Raw genomic sequence first — 17,300 nt, forward strand, 5'->3', positions numbered from 1 at the left:
GCCATCCATGCATTCCTTAGTCATTTTCTGCATTTTCAGGTTGTGTTTATTGTTTGGGTATATTTTACATCTGAATGTTTCCGTCTGGCTGCAACCTCTATTAACAAACGTGACTGATTTATAAATCCGAAACGGGTTTACTTGCATGCACGTTTTGCTCTCCCCAAAGCGTCGAGACGCGCATCGATACAAAGGAGGAAGATAGTGGCAGACCTCCTGCGAACTCACCCCCCTCCCGAGAGGAAGGGGGAGAAGGCCCCTCTGCTCCCAAACTTGGGGGTCTCCCCAGCATGCATGAGCCGAACAGTCCTCCCTGCACCCCACCCTCCCCCGCAGCCCTGGGACTCCCCTTCGCCCAATGCACCCCGAGGGGGAAGAGACAGGAGACTCACCAGATCTCAGAAGAGGCGCCCCCCCCACCGCTTGCAGGAAGTGACTTGCGAGGGAGGGACCTGGCCCCACCCCCACCTTTCTTTCCTGCCCACTCTAGGAATCCAGCTCGGTTCCTTTTAACCCGTGCAAAGCCGAGGGCACAAAGACACTCTCCCCCGCCCCCGCGTTTTCTCCCCCTTCGGACAGAGGAGAGGTCCCGGAGGAGCCCCGGGCAGGGCACACACCCAGAAAGGTTTTGTTTTTATTTCTTGGCTGGTTCTGAGCTATTCCTTCCCTTGGCCAGAAGAGCAAATGCAGAAACCTCAACTAAAGCATCCCTGGAAGACGGACATCCAACCATAGCTGCCAAGTTATCCCTTTTTTAAAAGGGATTTTCCCTTATGCTGAATAGGCTTCCTCGCGAGAAAAGGGGAAACTTGGCAGCTATGCATCCAACCGAAGCTTAAAAACCTCCAATGAAAGAGAGCCCTTTGGAAGGGGCCGGGTAGAAAGGCCTTTAATGTTGTTATAGATCCGCTAGGATGTTGATTATGGGGATATGGAAAAAACAAAGTGGGGAGCTGTGCCAAGCAGCAATACCACCCTGGCTGAGCTATGGCTATCGAGAGAACAATAGCAGGCCATTCACAATACAAGAGAACTCCTTCCCTCTTGCCTTCAGGTGGGGACAAAGACCAGGGATTTGGAAGGCTGCCTGGGTAGCTGCTCTGGGAGAGGGCGGGGGAAGGGAAGTTTCTGGGAAGGAGGAGGAGGAGGAGGAGGAGGAGGAGGAGGGAGAGCTGAGATCCGTCTTGCAGAGGGAGGCTGGCGTCTCTGGAACTGACAATTCCATAAGATCTGGACCCCCCCCCCAATGCAGACTGGAGGCGTAAATAGGTGAATAAACCATATTTCTTAAAGCATGGCAGTCTCCGCCTTGTCTTCCATTCTCCAAAGGGACACAGACCCTGCGTATGTGCCTGGGACCCCGTGGGCTCTTGCCACCACACGGCAGAAAGAGGGGTAGGGACTCTGCTTTTGTAACAACATAATAATTCAGGAATCCAGAAAGCTCTGGCAAGGAGGCAACGGCAGCCAGGGGGTTGTTGGGGGGCTTCATCCCCACCCCAAGTCCTGCCAGGCAGTCCCTGGTGTGGATGCCCCTCTCGTGGAGGGGGGGGCTCCTCAGCCGATCCTCCCCATGCAAGGCAAGAGGCCCCCTCAGTTCTCCACAAAGTGTGTGCCTCTGAGCACACACAGAGAACACCGGCCAGCCAGGGGCCTCCTTTTTCTTCTCCTCCTCCTTCTGCCCCATCCAGGCAGGCAGAGCAACAGAAAGACACACACCTGCCCCATCCAGGAAGAAGGCCAAAGGATGTGCCCTTTGGCACTGGTGCCACTTTGCATGTAAGAATGGACAGAGCGGTGGCGCTTCAAGGCATTCCTGGCAAAGGGACGGGAAGCAAATGAGCAAAACCCCAGGAGAAGAGATAAAACTTTTTATTAAAGAATATATTGGTTACAAATCAAGCTGCAGGCGGAGAGGCAGCATCTATCACCCCCCCCCCCTGGAAAACAGGGGCTTTGGGAAGAAGTTCTAACAAGTAATAGCAAGAAGTGGCAAAGGACCAGGCGGGGAAGCCCTTTCCAGGGAAGGCATGAATGGCTCTGGAATCCTGCTCACCAGGACAAGGTACTCCCACCCAGCCAAGCAAGGGGGCAAGAGGCAGGCACCGGCTCCTTCTGCCCCACGGCTCAGGCGGCGTTCTGCTCCTTGGCCGGCTCCTCATATGGAGGGGGCACTTCAGGGTCCTCAAGCCGGCTGTAGTTCTCACAGCGACCCTGGAAGGTGGGAGAAAGGGCAATTTGAGGGAAAGACGGACACTGAGTGTTTTCATCTCTAAACTAACTCAAGTTGCTGTTTCGCTGCTTCCCAGCAGCTCTGCTAAACAAGTTGAAAGCGTTTACCAAGGTGCCTTCGCACAAGTATCTAACAGGAAGGCACGCTTGGCAAATCCACACCGTGATCAACTCCTGCCCGGAAACCAATGTCCCCACTGTGGAAGGACGTGTGGATCCAGAATTGGCCTCCACAGTCATTTACGGACTCATTGTTAAAACCGTGTTTATGGAAGACAATCTTACTCGGCTACAAGTAATCGCCAAAGAAGAAGAAGAAGAAGAAGAGGAAGAATATGCGCAGAGAAAGAGTGATGAGTGGTGACCTTTTAAGACCCTGGTCAGCTGTAGGTCAACCATGGCAGAAGGGCCAGGCCACAGGTAGCCATGCACTGGCCACATCCCGGCCAGCTCCTGCAGTTCCTGATACCCCAAAGCTACCCAGAAGCTGCAGCTTCGTGGAGGGCAGGGAGCGCCCCCACCTGCCCCCAGCCAGGCACAGGTTTTGAGAGGCTTAAATAATTTGAGGGACAGGGCTGAGTTGCACCCCCTTGCAATGCAGGGATCACAGCTAGAGGATCCCTGGCAGGGGGCCCCCCACCCTCTGCTTAAAGGCCTCCCAGGAAGGAGAGTCCTCCACCGCTTCTACTTTGGACCTCTCCCCACAATCAAGCACCAAGAGTGTCACGGATCAGGTCCTGCCTGTTTGAGGGACTCCTCTCCCCCACCCACCCACACACTCCCCCCCCCCAGTGAAAGTACCAGGAAGGAGCAACAGAGCCGGCGGAGGCCGTTGCCCAGGCAGAAGACAGCGATCAGCAGAGCCCCGATGCAAAGGATGAACAGCAGGATCCTGAGTCCAGCGGCAATTTTCTGGATGGGTGTGGGGAGGCAGAGAGACGGGCACATTCAGGTCAGAGTGAGGATGAAGCCTGGCAATATTCCCCCCTCCCCACAACAGCAACTGCTCCCTTGGGGTCTGGTGGGGTGACCCCCCCCCCCAGGGAGCAGCTCAAGACATACAGGAAGCCCCCACCCATTGCATGGATTGCAACCAAGGTCTGGAAACAGGAGATTCATCATCCCAGAAATCCAGTAGATTCTCCCCTCCTCATTTCAGTGTCCATGCTACTCACGGCTACCCACCGTCCTGGATTGGATGTGCATTTTTATCCCAACTCCTTTTCTTCTCCCCCTCCCCATTCAGTCCCCACAACAGGCCTGCGAGGAAGGGAGGAGAGGCAGAGGGAAGACAGCGACTGGCCCAAGGGCACGGCAATGAGAGCTTTGTGGCCGAGTGGGAGGACTTGAACCCTGCTCTCTCGCAGGCCCCAGTGCGGCACTCTGACCACTAGGCCACACCACGAGCCAGACAACTCAGTCTACCCCTCACCACGAGCCAGACAACTCACCCAGAGATCCGTTATCATCTCCTCACACCGCTGGATCCTGTCATTGTCCTCAGGGATGGGGGTGATTACCCCCCCGAACTGGTAATAGTTGTCCCTGTACTGGGTGTTCCTGCACAAATCCGTAAAGTAGTAGGGAGCGTAGTTGAGGTTGGGCAAGTCTGCCTCACCGACTGCCAAGGCCACAGAGCAGGCGACAACGCTGGCCAGGTGGGAAAAGGTGGCCAGGTGGACCTGGGAAGGGAAAGCGAGGCCCAGCCGTGAGGAAGGGGGAAGCAGCCCCAGAGCCCCCTCCCCTGCCTGCAATGAAAGAGCACCCCCCCTCACTTACCCAGTGGCCACCGCGTCTATCGCCCACGATGGAAAGAACACCGGCCATGAAGAGCTGGGGAGAAACACCAAGATGAGGAGTCCACAGAAACTACACTTATTGTCACTGGGCGTGTGGCTTAAATAGATTTCATATACGTGTACAGTTTTAATTCTATCAGTGTTTGATTGTTTCCTAGTGATTGCTTTTTCTCTATTTTTAGCCGTTCTTATTTTTAACTGTGCCACCTTGAGTCCCGCTAGCTGGGGATATAAATCAATAATAATAATAATAATAATAATAATAATAATAATAATAATAATGGTGATATCTCTGGGATTCTGGGATTCCTCCCCCTTGCCCGAACCATCTTCTCTGCCGATCTGCTTCCTGCCCTTTCGTGCCAATGAGGAACTGGGAAGAATCAGGGATCCCCTCCTCTCCTGCCCACCTTCCCCAGCGACCGCCATTTGGAGGCCTTGAGGTTGCTCTCCATCCAACGCCAGGTGTGCTCCTTTGCCTGCAATGGCTCCGCATCCCAGAGTGACAATGGCCGCAAACACAACACCTGGCCTCTCACCTGAGCAGGGGGGGAAGTGGGGTGGACCTGCTGCCTGGGCTGCTCAGGTGAAGGCAGCCAAAACCTCCAAGTGGGTGGATTTCCCCAATGAGGAAAGGCAGCAGCATTGGGGGCTTTTAAGTTTAGAGAAAAGGCGAGTTTGAAGCCACGTGGTAGACGTTTATGAACGTTTATGATGCTGTAGAGGAAGGGGACAGAGAAAAGGGCATGTCCCACTCTCGTGGCACTAGAACTCCTGGCCCTCCAAGGAAGCTTGGAAGATTCAGGACAGATCAAAGAAAATCCTTCAGGCAGAGCAGAGTTCAGCGATGGAACTCCTTGCCACCAGAGGCAGTGACGGCCGCCAACTGGGATGGCCATAAAAGAGGACTGGCCTTCAGAACAGTGGAGTCAGAGCAGACCCATTTCAGCTCATAGTCATCCATAGTCCTCTCCTCCTCAATGGATGTGTCCAATCTCCATTGAAAGCCGTCCAAGATGGGGCCCATCGCTGCCTCCTGAGGAAGTGAGTTCCATAGTTTAACTTCACGTGCTGCGTGGAGAAGGATTTCCATCAATCTGTCCTGAATCTTCCGACATTCAGCCTCCATGGGTGTCCACTTCTCGCATTAGGAGGGAGAAAAACCTCCTCTGTTCCCTTTCTCCAGGCTGTGCATCATTTCACAAAGTCCCGCCTCTCCCACGCCTTTTCTCTAGGCAGGTTCTTCTGACGTCCTTAGGGCCAACGGATGCCTCCAATGGGACCCCCACCCCACACCTCCTCTCAGCCCCACAGCACTCACCACGCCCCCCGACCAGAAAGGGGCTCCATTCCAGATTGGTATGAATATCCAATCGCCAGTCCTTTGTCCAAGGCTCAGGACACACCCGATGCCAATGGTGACCAGTCCGAGCAGGATCTGTGTCCCCTGCAAAGCAAGAGACCAGACTAACTGACGAATGAGAGACTGGGGGCAGCACATGCTCCGCCCCCACAAGTCATTCCCCTCAGAGCAACTCAAGCCCCACACAGAGCTGCCAGGCCAGGAGGGGCTGTCTCTGAGCATGCACAGAGTTCCATGCAGCCACCACTCAGGCATCTCCAGCAGTGTGCATGCACTCCCACCAGCTCTGAAAATGCTCCCCAAGCCCCAGAGCTGCCTCCCTTCTGGGCTCAGAGCAGCAACTTCCCACAACAGAGGGATTTTGCCGATCTCCACTTGGAGACTTCCCACCTGCACTTCAGGCTCAGCTGCCCCCTTCCTGCATCCCCTTTGGTTTGGACTCAGTCTGACCCTTATGTCCCCCCCCAGGGTTTTTGTCTACGGACAACTTAAAATGAGGCTGCATCTGTAACTTTTAAATCTTAAATTTTAATATTATATTTTAGACTGTATTTTAATTTAACTGTTTTTTCTGTTAAGTTTTGTTGTGATTTTAGTGTTGTTAGCTGCCCTGAGCCTGGTTTTTGACTGGGGAGGGAGGGGTATAAAATTTTATTATTATTATTATCATCATCATCATCATCACCACTACAGGGGGTGGACTAGATGGCCCTTGAGTGACCCTTCTGACTCTGCAACTCTCTTTCCTCACAGCCTGGGGCCCCTCCCCTCCTGCCCCCCACCCACCCCACAGCTGGCCCTTACCCCCAGCACTCTCTGCTCCGCATTGCACCCAGCCCTTGTCAGGGGGACAGAGGGGCCTTGGGGGTCCTTGGGGCCAGGCTTGGGGGTCTGCCTCCAGGCTGCCAGGGCCTTGAGGAGGGAGCCGAGGGAGGACTCCTGGGTGATGTTGACGTGGATCACCGTCTTCTCTGCGCCCTCCGCCCCGGACACATTCACGGTGCTGCTGCTGCTGGCCATGACGCCTCCTCGGGACCCACAAGATGCACCTGGAAGGGGGAGAAGAGAGACAATGGGGGGGTCAGGGAGGAGAAGAGGGCAGGGTCTGCCTGGAGGCAGCCTGAAAGAGGAGAGAGGGGGGCCTTTCTCCCTCTCTCCTAACACTGGGACTCACTGGGGACATCCCAGGAAGCCAAATGTGGGAAGATTCAGGACGAATCCAATAGAGTCCTTCTGTGCAGTAATACGGTGGAACTCCCCGCCACAGGAGGCAGGGATGGCCACCAAGGACTGCTTTGAAAGAGGATTGGGCAAATTCATGAAGGAGGAGGGAATAAGTAGTTGGGGGGGGGGGCAATAAGCAAGGAGAATTTTACAACACAAAGATGATGGCGGCAAGGGGCCGCGTTGAACCAGAAAAGTGAAGACAAATCAGCTCCTGCAGGTGCGGCGATTTCTGCACTGCAAGGGGCTGGACTAGATGTCCCTTGGGATCCCTTCAAGCTCCACGCTTCTCTATTGCACAGAGCACTGTCGGGTCAGCCTGCTCCGTGGAGGATTCGTGGAGACAGGCCACGGGGCTGTTGTGCATTGAGTCAAAGGATTTTATTACTATTGTCTGTATTTGCATTAGGGTAAAGTACAGTAACTGCCTTTTGGTTCCAGAAGGTACAGCTACTATTGGTTCATTTAAGCTGCTGTATTTGGATCCTCTGTCTTATTGGTTCCCTCCAAAAGGCAGCACTGTGATGGCCTGATATTCTTCCCTCCAAAATACCGTATATCCCTTTCTAGCTAGTCCCCCGTCCCTATAAATGTAGCTTTCCTCTCCTCATAGCTCAGTCTTGTTTGCTTTAATAAAGAAGTGTTACTAGAGAACTGTCTCCAGCATATTATGTCAAGAGAGCTGAAATCACGAACCCCACGTCACAACAGGGGCCATGCAGGCTTTGGGTGCTGGGTGGCCTCATTCTGGGGGTGCGAAGGAAGCGGCGCTCAGCTTAAAATGTTGGGGGGCAGACCCATGGGCGATTATGCTGGAGGGCAGGCTTTATGTTAGGGGGTGCAGAACCTCAGTTAGCTAAGTACAGTATTAGAGCTAGAATAAAGAGCTGGTTGTTTTGAGAGCTGTGTCTTCATCCTTCTTACCCACTATTTTACATTTTTATTGATTTATTTGATTGGGGGGACACAACCATGAGCAGACCCCTCCCTCCCGCAGACTGCTCCCCGCCCCGCCTGGGGGGCTTAAGTGGGGGCCGGATGCGAGAGCTCTTCGGCTCCCCGCTTTCGATTCCTCTTCGCTTGCTGGCCCCTGTCCAAAGAGCCCTAGCGGAGGAAGGGCAGAGTCCAGATTCTGGAAAACCCCTTTGAATAAAGGAAGTTTTCACTTCCTTCAGCGAGGTGGTTTCGAAGCCGTCTGCAGCAGCCCCGTAACCCCCCCCCCCGGTCAGGCACAGAGTTAGGGAGATTGGGGGGGGGGGCGCCTTGAAGAGAGATCACAGCCGTTCCACATCGTCACGGGGGGGGGGGATAAGCCGCGCTCTCCAAATAACGGGCGTGAGACCCCTACGCAACTTTTTAAAAAGAAAACTAAATGCCTCCCATATCAAATAACGGGGCCAACTTCCAGCAAAGCGCCCCCCCCGCCGCCCTGTCGAGTCCCCCGCACGCACCTCTTTGCCCGACGGCCTTTCCAGCTGGATGCGCGCAGTCGGGGCTGCTGCTGCTGCTTTCGGGGAGGCAGAGGCGCTGCGCACTGACTGAGCGCAGCAAGGGGAGCGCAGCGCAGCAGCGGGAGGAGAAAACGGACTTTGTCGCCTCCCCGGAAGCGCGCAAGGTTGCGCAACGGAGGAATTTCTGGAGCGAAGCCCGGCGTTGCTCCGGGAAAGCACTGCCTGCCTCGTCCAAGAAAACTAGGGAAGAGACCTGGAGGAGGCAGAAGGGGCCCGACCAGATGCCTCTTATGGGAAAACCCTGAGCAAGATCCGAGCTCTCCACCTGCGCTTCCCAGCACCTGGGATCCAGAAGCATTGCTGCCTCCATGAATTGCAAGAACATATAACAAATATTCCAGCTGAACTATTTAAAATTTTAAAAGATGATGCTGTTAAGGTGCTACACCCAATATGCCAGCAAGTTTGGAAAACTCAGCAATGGCCAGAGGATTGGAGAAGATCAGTCTACATCCCAATTCCAAAGAAGGGCAGTGCCAAAGAATGCTCCAACTACCGCACAATTGCGCTCATTTCACACGCTAGCAAGGTTATGCTTAAAATTCTACAAGGCAGGCTTAGGCAGTATGTGGACCGAGAACTCCCAGAAGTGCAAGCTGGATTTCGAAAGGGCAGAGGAACCAGAGACCAAATAGCAAACATGCGCTGGATTATGGAGAAAGCTAGAGAGTTCCAGAAAAATGTCTACTTCTGCTTCATTGACTATGCAAAAGCCTTTGACTGTGTCGACCACAGCAAACTATGGCGAGTTCTTAAAGAAATGGGAGTGCCTGATCACCTCATCTGTCTCCTGAGAAATCTCTATGTGGGACAAGAAGCTACAGTTAGAACTGGATATGGAACAACTGAGTGGTTCAAAATTGGGAAAGGAGTACGACAAGGTTGTATATTGTCTCCCTGCTTATTTAACTTATATGCAGAATTCATCATGCGAAAGGCTGGACTAGATGAATCCCAAGCCGGAATTAAGATTGCCGGAAGAAATATCAACAACCTCAGATATGCAGATGACACAACCTTGATGGCAGAAAGCGAGGAGGACAGGGGCGTACCCAGCACCCGGCAGGTTAGGGCTCCTGCCCCCCTCTAGAAGCAATAAAATAAAAATAAACACCCGACACGGCAGCTTGCCGACCAGCTCCCTGAAAAGCAGCTCCTGCCCCTCCCTCCCCGCCTGACTGTCGGGCAAGGCAGCGGCTCGAAAAGCTGCTGTTCTCCCTTCGGCTCCTTCCCTATCTCGCAGCCCCAGCGGGGCTCCTTCCCTCCCAGCAAAGTGGCTTCCCCTCCCCCTCCCCACCCGGCAAGGCAGCGGCTGGAGTTGTGAGCAGCAGCCTCAGCAAAGCTGTTCCTCTCCCTCCCTGACTCGCTGTCAAACTGAAGGAGGTTTTCCTGCAAGCTCTTCCTTCCTTCTTCAACCCTCCTTTTTAGTTCACATTGGTCTTGCAAATTGTGAAAATTATTACTGTATGATAAATGGCCTCAAAAGTTTTGCTTTTTAAAATATCTTTTTTGCAGCAGCTCCTCCTGTGCCCAGCCCATTGCTGTTCATTTGAGCTCAACAGCCACATAAAGAAGGAGCTGTGAGCTCAAATCCAATTCACACCCCAAGTAGATTTGCCTGGGGGCAGGGATTTAATTTGCATCTTGCAAATCCCTGACATTCTTTTGTTTCAAAGGAAGTGTTGTGACGTGGGGTTTGTGATTTCAGCTCTCTTGACATAACATGCTGGAGACAGTTCTCTAGTAACAGCTCTTTATTAAAGTGAACAAGACTGAAGACTGAGGAGAGGAAAGCTACATTTATAGGGACAGGGGACTAGCTAGGAAGGGATACATTTTGGAGGGAACAATATCAAGCAATCACAGTGCTGCCTTTTGGAGGAAACCAATAAGACAGAGGATCCAAATACAGCAGCTTAAATGAACCAATAGTAGCTGTACCCTCTGGAACCAAAAGGCAGTTACTTTATCCTAATGCAAATACAGACAATAATAATACAGATATAAAATCCTTTGACTCAATACACAACACCCCTCCCCCCCTAGTGAGCACAGCAGACGTAATCCCTCAGGTACTGTGGGGTCCTACAACTTCTACCTGATCTCCTGACAACAGGTGTTGCAGGTTCTGGATTGGGTGTTACCTGTGGTGGAGGGGCTGCTATAGGGGTTTCGTCAGGAACAGATGGAGTCCCAGACATCTCAGGGTCCCCGACCTGTACCTCGTCATCCTGAGGACTAGCAGACCCTGGTTCATTTGCTGAAGCCCCTGGTGACTGCACCTCTGGGCCATCTTCACTCTGGTCTCGCAGCTGTGCGTCATTAGCCAGGGATGAATTATCTGACTCCTCCCTGCTGAGCGCCCGGCGCCTCAGCTGATCTATATGTCTCTTCCAAACTTGCCCATTTTCCAAGGTCACATAATAGGACACAGGTCCACTAGCCCGGGTGATCACACCGGCCACCCACCGCGGACCTCGTGAATAGTTCCTCACCCAGACCAGATCTTCAGGGGCGAGATACCTTGTTGTGTCAGTCTCAGCCTGGGGGGTTGCTCTTGAATTACGGTTTGGCATTTTATCTGGGTGGACATAATCCAGCACCGTTACCAGTCTTCTACCTAAGAGCAGCTCGGCTGGCGACTTGCCCGTCGCAGTACACGGCGTCGCATGCTGCAAAAATAACATTCGCGCAATGCGAGCCGACCAGTTACCCTCCATTAAGCGCGCAATGGATTCTTTGGCTGTTCTTACCATGCGCTCAGCCTGCCCATTGGAGGATGGGTGAAAGGGCGCGGATGTGACCCCTCTTATAAAGTTATCAGCCAAGAATGCCCTGAATTCTTGGGATACAAAAGCTGCCCCATTATCTGATACAATGGTCTCAGGTAACCCGTGGGTAGCAAACAGCTGCCTCAACACCTTGATTACGGCAGCTGATGCCATGCTAGGGACCATCGCCACTTCTAACCATTTGGAATATGCATCAACGATAACCAAAAAAACCTTCCCTTGGAATGGCCCAGCAAAATCTATGTGCAGCCGGCTCCAGGGAGTCCTGGACTGCTCCCACCAGTGGACTGGTGCTCTGGCCACTTCTGGCCGCACCTCTTGGCATGCCTTGCATGTTCGTACCCATTGTTCTATGTTCTGGTCCATTCCAGGCCACCACACATAACATCGGGCTAGCGACTTCATCCTGACCATTCCCGGGTGTCCCATGTGAAGCGTCTCAAGAACCCTGTTTCTCAGTGGTGCTGGGATGATCACCCTATCTCCCCATAGGAGACAACCCTTATGCATGGACAATTCGTGCTGCCTTGTCGCATAAGGCCTGAATTTTTCTTCATGCGGACCACCTGGCCACCCCCTCCCCACCCAAGTGAGCACACGGGAGAGAACAGCATCTTTCCTAGTTTTCTCAGCTATATCCGTAGCTGTTACAGGAGCCCCCGGAAGTGTTTCTAGCATCATAATGTGCTCCGCCGGAGCAGGATCCTCATTGCTCCCGCCAGGAAGGGGCAATCGACTCAGCGCATCAGCATGGCACAACTGTTTCCCCGGCACATGGGTCAAGGTGTACTGGAACCCATTCAGGAATATTGACCAACGCAACATTCTGGGGGAGAGAATTTGTGGCGTTTGTTTGTTTGGGTTGAACAACCCTAACAGTGGTTTGTGGTCCGTTTCAATGGAGAAATGGCGACCGTACAAATAATCATAGAACCTTTTGATTCCGGACACAATAGCCAGTGCCTCTTTATCAATTTGAGCATAGTTGCGCTCTGTGGGCGACAACGTACGGGAATAGAAAGAGATGGGCTTTTCCGACCCATCCGGTTCCCTATGACTCAGCACAGCCCCCAGACCGTATTGAGAGGCATCACATGCCAGGACCAGCGGCTTTGACTCATCATAATGAGCAAGGACGCTCCTGCTACTCAGCATTCCTCGCAAGGAGTCAAAAGCCTTCTGCTGCTCCCGCCCCCATCGCCACACATTCTTTTTCTGCAATAGTCTATGTAATGGTTCAGCTACCGAAGCTTTCTGGGGTAAGAACGAATGATAAAAGTTAATAAGTCCCAGGAATGACTGCAACTCCGTCTTGTTCTGTGGTCGTGGTGCCTCGATGATGGCCTTAATCTTAGCATCTGTGGGGTGGATGCCTGATGCATCAATTTTAAACCCCAAGAAATCCACAGTTGGCACCCCAAAACTGCATTTTTCTTTTTTCAGTTGCAACCCCACCTCCTTGAACTTGAGCAACACTGCACGGACACGCGCAACCAGTTCCTGTGGGTCTTTTCCAGCAATCAAAACGTCATCAAAAAATGGCAAGACCCCCGGCAGACCTCTTAACAGGCGTTCCATGAGCCCTTGAAAAATCCCTGGGGCCACACAAACTCCGAACTGTAATCTGTTAACTCTGAACGCCCCTTTATGTGTGACAATAGTCTGTGCTTCCGCTGATTGTGGGGTTACTGGCAGCTGTTGGTAAGCTTGTGCCAGGTCAATTTTGGCGAACACCTTGCCCCCAGCCAGTTTAGCCAACAGATGTGATACAACTGGAATGGGGTATGAGTTTCCCCTGAGTGCCTTATTGATAGTACATTTGTAATCTGCACATATCCTGACTTCCCCATTTGCTTTAAGGGGCGTGACGATTGGAGTCTCCCACTTAGCAGAGTCCACGGGTGAGAGAACTCCCTGCTTGACCAATTTATCCAGCTCTGCCTCGATCTTGGGTTGCAGTGCAAATGGCACTCGCCTTGGTTTGAGTCGGATTGGGGCCACACCGGGGTCCAACTCGAAGTCAACTGGGGGCCCTTTATAACAACCCAGTTTTCCATTAAAGAGACCAGCAAATTCCTTGCATAATGCCTCGCTCATCTCAGGGCAGGTTTGGATTGAATTAAGCCCTGAGATACTCAGTCCCAGGGCGGGGAACCAGTCAGTGCCCAGGAGACTGGGGCGACTGCCCTTCGCAATCACCAGTTTGAGTACAGCCTGTTTGTCCCGGAACTGTACTCTCACGGCACACATTCCCATAACATGGATGCGGCCTGCTGAGTACGACTGCAAGGTTGCCGGGAAGGGCTCCAGAGGGGGCAACTTACTCCTGGGGAAGAATGTCTTCGCGGTCTGGTCCGACATGATGGTGAATGCAGATCCGGAGTCCACCTCCATGTCGCACTGCTGACCCTCAATCTTCACCTTGACGTGTGCCTTGCCTTGCGCTGGAAACTGCACGGCCCTCCCGTTGATCTCCGTTACGTAGTGGCAGTCCTTTAGAAAACGAGTTGCTGTGGGCGGTCTGCGATGCTCCAGTCTAGGTGCTCCTGTTGCTCCCGACGCCGCCGATCTACAGACCCTGGCGATGTGACCCGTCTTTCCACACGTCCGGCACATAGCATCCCTGAAACGACAACTCTTCCGCTCATGGTTTCCGCCACAACCTGGGCAACTGCCTCGGCGATCTTTGTGCACTGTGCAGGCCTGACGCACCAACTCGACCCCACGGACTGGGCTCTGGCTCGGAGTAGCCTCTAGCTCGTCCATGGCATGCGCAACTTCTATCTGTGGCTTAGTGGCCTTGCGACTGGCATCAAGCTCCTCTCTTTCATAATTCTCCGTGGCGGTGGCCTCCTTCAAGGCTGAAGCAAGGGTAACCTCTTCTTTAGCCACGATGCGTCTTCTGGCTTTCTTGCTGCTCAGACCACCAATAAACCGATCCAGGAGAGTCTCTTCCAGATTTTGGAAGCCGCAGTGCTGAGCGAGCTTCCGGAGTTCAGCCAGAAATGTGGATACAGACTCCCCAGCATGCTGCTGCCTCTTATGGAACTCCATCCGCCGGGCCATCTTGGTCTCAGTAGGCGCCAAGTGGCTTGTTAGGCAGGCAAGAATATCTTTGAGAGATGTCTCACTCAGCTTCGCTGGAGCAAGTAATGCCTTGGCCAGCTTGAAGGTCTCGGGCCCACAGTAGCTCAGGAATGTGGCCCTTCTTTTGCTGGCATCGGTGATCCCTTGAGCCACTGCAAAGAACTCGAAGCGTTCGACGTAGTCTTCCCATGTGTGGGGCTCTGATGGCTGGAAGGGCTCCAATACCCTTGGACTCTCCATTGTCCTAGCGGGCAGGGTCGTCTTCTCAGCTGGCCAGTGAGTCTTGTTCTAAGCTGCAATCCGGACTCTGAGGCAGGGCTGTGTTTAACCGCTCCTCAGCATTCCGGATCCCACCTTCGTCGCCAGTTGTTGTGACGTGGGGTTTGTGATTTCAGCTCTCTTGACATAACATGCTAGACCTTCTCTAGTAACAGCTCTTTATTAAAGTGAACAAGACTGAAGACTGAGGAGAGGAAAGCTACATTTATAGGGACAGGGGACTAGCTAGGAAGGGATACATTTTGGAGGGAACAATATCAAGCAATCACAGTGCTGCCTTTTGGAGGAAACCAATAAGACAGAGGATCCAAATACAGCAGCTTAAATGAACCAATAGTAGCTGTACCCTCTGGAACCAAAAGGCAGTTACTTTATCCTAATGCAAATACAGACAATAATAATACAGATATAAAATCCTTTGACTCAATACACAACAGGAAGAACCTGTGTATTTCAGTTCTTCACCTCAAAGAAATGCAAGCCCCTCTCTTGAGCTGGTTTAGGTATCCAAAGCTTGCCAAATTATAGCAAACTGTTATTGTCCTTTCTTAAGTGCTCCTCTGGTTCCTGGTTTATGCTTTCTGGGCTGTAGCTCAGTATAGATCAACTGCCTTGCATTGCCCTAGGACGGTTCAGTTGCAGGCATGTCCAGGTAGAGTCAGAAACTCCGGAAAGCTGCTGCCAGTCAGTGTAGACAATACTAAACAAGATTGACCAATTGACTTAGTATAAAGCAACTATAAACAAGCAGCTAAGCAGTTTACATTAAATAATAGGATGAATGGTTGACTCAGTGGATCATGTACCTGTGAGTACCATATTTACAGTTTATCAGGTAGTAATTGACAGCATGTACACGGAACAAAACTGAAAGGCTATGTTGCTGAAGGTTGGGTCTATGAGAGCATACTTATTGCTATGGCAGCAAAGCACATTATTGGTGGGGCGGGGGAGTGACCAATATGATCCAGGGGTTGGAGCAATTCCCCTATGAGGAAATGTTACAAAACCTGGGGCATTATAACTTTTAGAAAAAAGGCAAGTAATTGGGGGTGGGAATGAGAGATTTTTATCCTTCTCATAATACTAGAACCAGGGAATATCCAATTAAGTGGATGTGAAATTCAATCTATTTCAGCATTTTAACTTTTTGTACGTTTTAAAGGGGGGGAATCAAGTTTTGTAAGAACAGAAGGCACCTCACCTATCAAGTCTTTGCTGGAGAGAAAATATGTCTGAAGATCTGCATATGACCTTCTCCACCTGCCCCCCCTTTCTTATTTATCTTCTTCCCAGGAGGGGTGAGGGGTTAAAATTAGGAGCTGGGTTTGATTTGATCACTGGCAGTTTATTAATCTTTAAATCCTACCTAAGATAAAATGAATCAGCCCTATAGATAGGTATAGATAGATCCCCAGCCAAGCTCTCCTGGGCAGCCCCATTGCCACTGCAGAGCACTCCTTCAGCTCACCAGGTCTCACCTGGTGAATGGGGCTTGGGCTAGAGGGTGGTTTGGCAGGGCACATACCAAACTTTCTGTGGGACGGCCGCCCCTGGAGCCCTTTCCAGTGACTGCCACAGAGAAGCCTGTTTGTATATTTCTTGGAGTATTTTAATCATAGGATCACAGAACTAGATGGTTGGAAGGGACCCCCGAGGGTCCTCTAGACCAACCCCCTCCAGTGCAGGAATCACAGCACAAGCATCTCCCCCCAAACAAGTTTGCTCTATCTTTCCTGTGAACAGCCCTTCAGATACAACAGAATCATTCACATAGTTGGAAGGGAACCACCAGGATCATCTAGTCCAACCCCCTGCAATGCAGGAATATTTTGCCCAACATGGGGCTTGAAACCACAACATTAAGAGTCTCATGCTTTACTGACTGAGGTTTGTTTATGTTTCCTGTTTTATTTTCCCAAGCAGAGATAATGTGTAAGCGTGGTGTCAGCTCCCTAAAAAAAGGTCAGTTTCACCTGGGCTCCGTAGCCCCGCCCACATTCCCACTTTGTGGCCCCTCCCCTCCCGTGTCTTGGCCCCGCCCCTGAATGACCATGGCTTGCCCCCCCCTAGTTTTGATCCTGGGTACGCCCCTGGAGGAGGAATTAAAGAACCTTTTAAAGAGGGTGAAAGAGGAGAGCGCAAAATATGGTCTGAAGCTCAACATCAAAAAAACCAAGATCATGGCCACTGGTCCCATCACCTCCTGGCAAATAGAAGGGGAAGAAATGGAGGCAGTGAGAGATTTCACCTTCTTGGGCTCCTTGATCACTGCAGATGGTGACAGCAGTCACGAAATTAAAAGACGCCTGCTTCTTGGGAGAAAAGCAATGACAAACCAAGACAGCATCTTAAAAAGCAGAGACATCACCTTGCCGACAAAGGTCCGTATAGTTAAAGCTATGGTTTTCCCAGTAGTGATGTATGGAAGTGAGAGCTGGACCATAAAGAAGGCTGATCGCCGAAGAATTGATGCTTTTGAATTATGGTGCTGGAGGAGACTCTTGAGAGTCCCATGGACTGCAAGAAGATCAAACCTCTCCATTCTGAAGGAAATCAGCCCTGAGTGCTCCCTGGAAGGACAGATCGTGAAGCTGAGGCTCCAATACTTTGGCCACCTCATGAGAAGAGAAGAATCCTTGGAAAAGACCCTGATGTTGGGAAAGATTGAGGGCACTAGGAGAAGGGGACGTCAGAAGACAAGATGGTTGGACAGTGTTCTCGAAGCTACGAACATGAGTTTGACCAAACTGCGGGAGCCAGTGCAAGACAGGAGTGCCTGGCGTGCTATGGTCCATGGGGTCACGAAGAGTCGGACACGACTAAATGACTAAACAACAACAATAACAAATAACAATATTCTGGAGACCCCGAGCCATAAGGTGGTTAGATTGGCCTCAACTAGGGCCAGGACCTTTTCAGTATTGGCCCCGACATGGTGGAAAGCTCTCTCACAGGAGACCAGGCGGGCCCTGCGGGATTTGACATCTTTCCGCAGGGCCTGCAAGACGGA

The 17,300-nt window shown here is 52.0% G+C and overlaps 1 protein-coding gene across 1 annotated transcript; it reads right to left on the reverse strand.

The window, feature by feature from the left end:
- Positions 1–1,854: 1,854 nt before the first annotated feature.
- On the reverse strand, positions 1,855–8,427 carry LOC118092308 (uncharacterized). The gene is made up of 7 exons (XM_035130235.2): positions 8,070–8,427; positions 6,199–6,443; positions 5,353–5,478; positions 4,012–4,065; positions 3,684–3,914; positions 3,034–3,144; positions 1,855–2,214 (listed from the first exon to the last, which is right to left on the reverse strand). The coding sequence occupies exons 1-7, from the start codon at positions 8,425–8,427 to the stop codon at positions 2,128–2,130; spliced, it is 1,212 nt and encodes a 403-aa protein (XP_034986126.2). The 3' UTR covers positions 1,855–2,127.
- Between the last annotated feature and the right edge of the window lie 8,873 nt (positions 8,428–17,300).

The sequence above is a fragment of the Zootoca vivipara genome, chromosome 12 (assembly GCF_963506605.1).
Source record: "Zootoca vivipara chromosome 12, rZooViv1.1, whole genome shotgun sequence".
NCBI classification, from domain to species: domain Eukaryota; kingdom Metazoa; phylum Chordata; class Lepidosauria; order Squamata; family Lacertidae; genus Zootoca; species Zootoca vivipara.